At 47.1% G+C, this 6,000-nt stretch overlaps 1 protein-coding gene across 1 annotated transcript in view; it reads left to right on the top strand.

The window, feature by feature from the left end:
- Positions 1–693: 693 nt before the first annotated feature.
- The window catches only part of LOC309674194 (ADP-ribosylation factor-like protein 8B), a gene marked incomplete at its 5' end in the record, with an annotated part of 28,866 nt that continues 23,559 nt past the window's right edge, over positions 694–6,000 (top strand). Inside the window, 2 exons of the mRNA XM_082486171.1 lie at positions 694–882; positions 5,233–5,313. Coding sequence (XP_082342297.1) covers positions 694–882; positions 5,233–5,313 — 270 coding nt within the window. The remainder of the gene's footprint in view (positions 883–5,232; positions 5,314–6,000) is intronic.

Genomic DNA, 6,000 nt, shown 5'->3' with positions numbered 1-6,000 from the left:
AATCGATCCTGTCAAGGAGACCAAGTCCACCATAAGCCAGTGCTGCAAATGCGGCCCTTGGCCATCCCTTGTTGGGTGCAGCGTGCTGGACAGCCATCCCATGGCGGCTGACCAACGCCGGGCCGCCCCGTCCCGCCACACTCCCGCCAAGGCCCGGCTGTTCACCTCACACGATCACCGCGATGCCCCACATCTGTCTGTCGCGGTACCCGGAGCCGCCTTACTGCTTCGCTGGGCTCCCCGTGCCGCTATGCCACCGCATCAGACCCTCGGGGCTGGCGGGCCGCCCCTCCGCGGGCCGCCCTCGCCCGGGCCCTGCCCCGGCCCCGCCCGCCATTTCATGTGGGAGCCGCCCCCACGTGTGTGTCCCCCCCCCCGCCCCGCTGCGGAGGCGGCTCCGTCACCTCACACGACGGCCGCCTCCCCGCCCGCCCCCTGGCCAGCGCCCGGCCCTGACTCTCGCTCGCTCTCCCGCCCGGGCCCCCCGCCGCTCCCACCGAACCAACCCAACCCCAAACCCCTCCCCTGTCTGCAGCAAGTGGCAGCGGGAGAAGGGCGGCGGCGCCATCACGTGAGGGCCCTGCCTGGCGCTCGGCTCCCCGCGCAGCCCCGCCGCCGCCCACCCGCGGCCCCGGCCCCGGCCCCATCCCCATCCCGATCCCGGCCGCCGCCTCGCCTCGCCCCGCGCTCCCCATGCCCAGCAGCGAGGCGGTGCCGCTGGGGCTGGGCGCCTGCCGCAGGTCGGGGGCGCTGGCCGGTATGCTGGCGCTGGTGGCGCGGTTGTTGGAGTGGCTGCGCTCGCTGTTCTGGAAGGAGGAGATGGAGCTCACCCTGGTGGGGCTGCAGTACTCGGGCAAGACCACGCTGCTCACCGTGCTGGCGGTACGCTGCCGCGGGCCGGCCGGGGGCAGGGCGGGGGATGGCGGGGGGCGCTCGGGGCGGCGGCCGGCGGGGGGGAGCGGGGGTGGCGGCGGGCGGTGCGGCGGCGGCCCGGCGGTCTGGTGTGGCTGGAGGGGGCCGCTCCCCACCCTCCCCGCCCCGAGCCGGCCGCTTCGCTTCGCTTCCCCCGGCAACAAGTGCGGGCTTTGCCTCCGAGGCCTGCGGGGAAGCCGCCTCCTGTCATGAGGGGAAGAAGGGAGGGAGAGAGGGGGGGCGGCGGGCGGGGTGGGTGGCATGAGGCAGCGCTTGCATCGGTTGCAACCTCGAGAATGGCACAGCAGGCCCAGGTGGGTGTGAAATGGTTTTAAGAGGGAGAAAGAAAATGTCTCCTGTGTGCGGCAGCAAAGCGCCCCTGCCTCAAAGCAGATCGCTGGGCACCAGCTCTTGCCCATGGTTAGAGTTGGCTTTTCACGGCCGGCGTATCCCGGGATAACTCGGAATATATTGTGCATCCTCCAAGGCCGCAACGCCCCTGTCACTGAATTCTCCCCTCCCGTCAGTTGCATCCATATTAACGCCTCCCATAATTCCTTGATGGCTCTTTCCCAGCATTCAAGTCTGATTTTGCCTCCTCTTCCCACTGTGGTGGTGTCCGTGCAGCCGTGTGCCTCTCTTAACACTGACACCTACCATGACGTTTTCCATTTTGTCACCATGCTGAGTATGTTCCTCATCTTTGTTTGCTGTGCTCTCCACCCTTCTGCATTTGAGTCCATCCCAAAGATTTCATTTCCATCAGAAGATGGAAACAGATATATATGTTAAGTATGGTTACTACTAATCTTGGAAGCTTAGTGCATACCCTTTTCTACGAGGTGATCACTGTTGTGAGATGTGTTGCAGCTCCACCTGCCATGAGACAAAGGTTTCCAGATACTCTTCAGTCCTTATCCTGAAAAGTTACTAGATCACAAATCGAAACCAGACTGGGAGGTGTATGGCCTCCTCAAAGAGATTGGGGCAATGATGATATGAGTATATGGTATTAGTTATTTGCTTTTGTATACAATTATGGATTAAGGGAAGAGTAGGAGATTGCGAATTAGTGTCCGCAAAGAAGTCGAGAGAGAGCAGAAGGAAAAGGAATGGGGTAGGGAAAGTGCACAATGAAAATAGGTTTTGGGGGGCACCAGCAATCAATAAACAGAAAATAGCTGGAACTGGTATCTTAGTTAGTAAGGCACGCAGGCTGTCTTGGTAACATGGCCCTCAGTGTTCCTCATGCCCATTGGAAGTGTTCATCTCCTAAGGGTGGGCTTTGCTGAGGAAGGGGGAAGAGGCACAAATTATATTGCTTCTTGGATTGACTTCACAAACGGAGCAAAGAAGAACACAGCAGTTCAGAGACCTTGGTAACTGTAGCGTGTGGTGTAACTGTTCACTCACTTATACTACACCACCTGTGGAATGCCAACAGATGTGTCTCTCTCATGCTAATATCTTGAATACCAGAGCACTGCGGTTACTGCAGGTCTGATTTTGCCAGCAGACGTATTGCTTAAGAATATTCTATAAGGCATCCATGTTTTCTGTGGGGATTGTCACACATTGCAGGTTTTGTAGCTTTTGGATCTTTGAATCTGGTGATAACACACCATGGTAATCACTGAAGAAGGGTGGCTGAAGATTATGGGAGTAAGGCAACAGATAATAGCTTAGTCTTGGATACAGTTGATATGGGGATGACAAATAGATTGGGAACTCTAGTCACATACACCCAAACACACATATGAAAATAACCATCACAAAATAGTGGCTATTTAAAATGCAGACTGCAATGGGTCATAAAAACAAATCGTGGGAAATTCCACTTTGCAATAGTGTTCAGAGATCCTGTCATGCTAATGTTGAATAAACAGCCTTTGAGACAGTCTCCTCCCTGAAGAGCTTGAGCCATATTTAGTCCTCTGTTACCAGTGGAAACGTTGGATAACGTCACTGCCTTTTACTATGGATGTGCACTGATGTAATGGAGTGGAGTCTGGCCCATGGCCGTTATCATAAGGAGTTATGGCAGTGTTCATTAGTTCAACGTTCAGCAACATTTAAAGAGGACATTACAAACTTCTTAGCACCAGTTGTTTTCATCTGTGTCAGGATGTAATCTCTGTTTTATTGAAGTACAACAATAAACTTGTTTGCGCATATTGAATATTTACAAAAATAGGTAATTTGTCATATAAAACTTACTTAGCAAGCAAAATGGAACAGTTTTACTTTATGGTGCTTATAGGACTTGAAACAAAACACAGTAATCGGAGTTTTTGAATTAATGCTAGCAGAAGATTCAACATAATACTCGCTTTTCATCATTGTGTGGGAAAATAAGGAATTGTAAACATAATACTTTCTTTGTAGCTGTTTCCATTCAACCAGAACAGAAAATTTTTAGAGTAAAAAACTAAAGACCAGTAAAGGAGGCACTAATTCCGTGCATTCTATCCCCAATACCAGAACAGTTATGATAGGTTTTTTTTGATTTTTGTCTTCCAGTTTAGCAAAGTACATATGGCGTATAATTTGCTGACACAAGCAGAATCCTGTCTTTCTATGAGTTTGTTTAAACAATAGCCTCCTGAATTGGCTGGCTTGAGTAATGATGCTACATTCTCAGGATTTATGTGTTTATATGTCTGTACTTCACAAATAAATGTACTATATATTTTAACAAATTAAGCCAGTACCTGCTGCAGGAGATGGTTACTGATTGGCTTTGTGTTACTCCGTCCAGTTAAAAACTTCTAGCACTGCTAGGTACATGTATCTGCATGAGACTGCAGGTGCGTTTGTCTTCACTGTTTTTTCTTACTGCTATTGACAAGTCACTGAAGCAAGGAAAGAGGAGGGAAAAAAGAGACTTTCAGAAACAAAAGATGGGGAAGATGTATAATACAGAATTTAGCAAGAAGGTTCCCATAGATGAGGTTGAGCAAGTAATTGATTGAAGTTGTTTCTTGCCTGAAGGATCTGATTCCAAACCCCAAAATCTTGTGAGAGGGTCAAGTAACTGTCAAAGGTTGTACAGCTTTCAAAGTCCCAGATTAAAAATAATTAATCTTAATTTGTGAACACAAACTGGAGGCATAGTGCATTCTCACTTTGCTGTGAACAGTGATGAGAAAAGTTGGAGAAAGCATACAGAGACCAGCATAGCACTGGGGGTAGCTGGTGGCAATGTATGCACTGTGAGGCACGTAGCTGCTCTGATCATCCAGTTGTCGGATGGGAGGGACATGTTGGAGCATGCCTGTTTCCCTTCTTGTCCAGATACCCGTATTTTCTTCTAAAAAAAACCCCTAGGGCAAATGAGATGATGAGATGGGCGAAGAGAATATGCGCAGGTAGGCGTGGAAGGGCAATAGCAAGTCCAGAAGGTCCAGCTCTCCTTTCTGGATAACTGGTAACTCAGGACTACTGTGTATGTTGCAGAGTGCGCCCGTTAAGTAAGCTTACTGTTAAGTAACCATCTGGATATCTTAATGCACCACATCTAGGAGACACAATATCTTATTAATGATACATTTTGAAAAGGAAAAATGAATAATGAAATACTTAGATCTGAGTTTCACCTTTCTCCTCAAAAGCTGTCTTCTGCAGTGGGTAGATGTGTGTAAGGTTCCTGTTGGCGTAACGACAAGCATCTGTTGTAAAAATATTTCTCTGAACTGGGGGAGGAGGCAGCACTTTGATTTTATGTTTTGGTTTTATGGTGTGCTGAGTTAGTATCTTGTATTTTTGTGTCTTAATGGCATTCTCTTAGCTTCTATAGCGGGAGTCCTCTGCTGTCGCCCACTCAGAAGGAAAGGAGCTGCATGTAGTACTCTCTACATGAGTACTCCTTCACTGTTATATTTCGAGTTAAACCATTGGTAACAGTAGTGAGAAACTACAGGGAACAATCCTGGTATAGTCAGTTTTATCATATTTTCTCGTATTGGGGCTTGGACTAGATGACCTTTAAAGGTCCCTTCCAACCCAAACCATGCTATGATTCTGTGCTGCTTTCTGGTTTGCTGAAGGATCAGATGAAGAATTATCTGACATCTTGTGGTTTCTGGGGTGATCTTTGTCACTGATGAGAATAAAAGATCATTTAAAGGGGCTGAAATGAACAGTCTTCCTTGGCGTGATAATGCATTAATCGAAGTGCTAGCCAGTGCTCTTGAAGAAAATTAATGTGTTATTTTACAGTGTTGTAAAATAAGAATTTTAGATTGCAAGCGAGAAACTTATCTGCTGTGTATCAACTATTCTAAAATAAGTTGTGTTTTTTTTTTTTTTTTTCTATTCTAGTCAGGGCAGTTCACAGAAGATATGATTCCTACAGTAGGCTTCAATATGAGAAAAATAACAAAAGGAAACGTTACCATAAAGGTAGGTGTGCATGTTTGAATTAATAGAGAGTGAGTAACTAATAGACAAAGTGATTTCAACTTGGAATGTGAAAGTGTAGGAACTGTCATTTAAGATAGTAGGATCATTTATCTCTTTTTCTAGCTCAAAAATAACTTTTAAAAAGTGTATAGTCATAGATTTTTCCATACATTAATCTGTTTGATTTCATTATATCCATGCGAGGCAGAAGCTTTGTTGCACTATTTTGACTTAGAAAGGTCATAAAATTCTGAGGGTGGTAAAAGGGATAATTGAGTTCTGTTGATTGCGAGATGTTAAAGCTAAACTAAAACCCCCTAAATCTAAAATGACGATAGTGGTATAAATATTGTGACTGCCTGTCTATTTCTGGTCCTAATATCTTGCTATACTTTTTAAAAATTTCACATGACTGTAGGGCCTGCAGCTGTACATTTCACTTGTGTATCTACTTCTCTGTTATGAGCTTGCAGAGTAGTCAGTAAGTTTCTCTACAACTGCTTGTGTGTTACAGTGCCAAATATGCCAGTCTATTGAAAGCTATTGAAATGGAAAGTCTAATGTCACCCAACTATTTCCTCTTGTCAACTCAACCCTCATTCTTGTATACCCTCCTGAAATTCACGTCAGGTTTGGCTGGAATAAAACCTCTTAGCATTACCTGTGTTTTGGCCTGATTTTAATTTC

Source organism: Vanellus vanellus (assembly GCF_965231255.1).
Source record: "Vanellus vanellus genome assembly, chromosome: 1".
Lineage (NCBI taxonomy): Eukaryota > Metazoa > Chordata > Aves > Charadriiformes > Charadriidae > Vanellus > Vanellus vanellus.
This window is presented reverse-complemented; position numbering and strand designations above follow the sequence as displayed.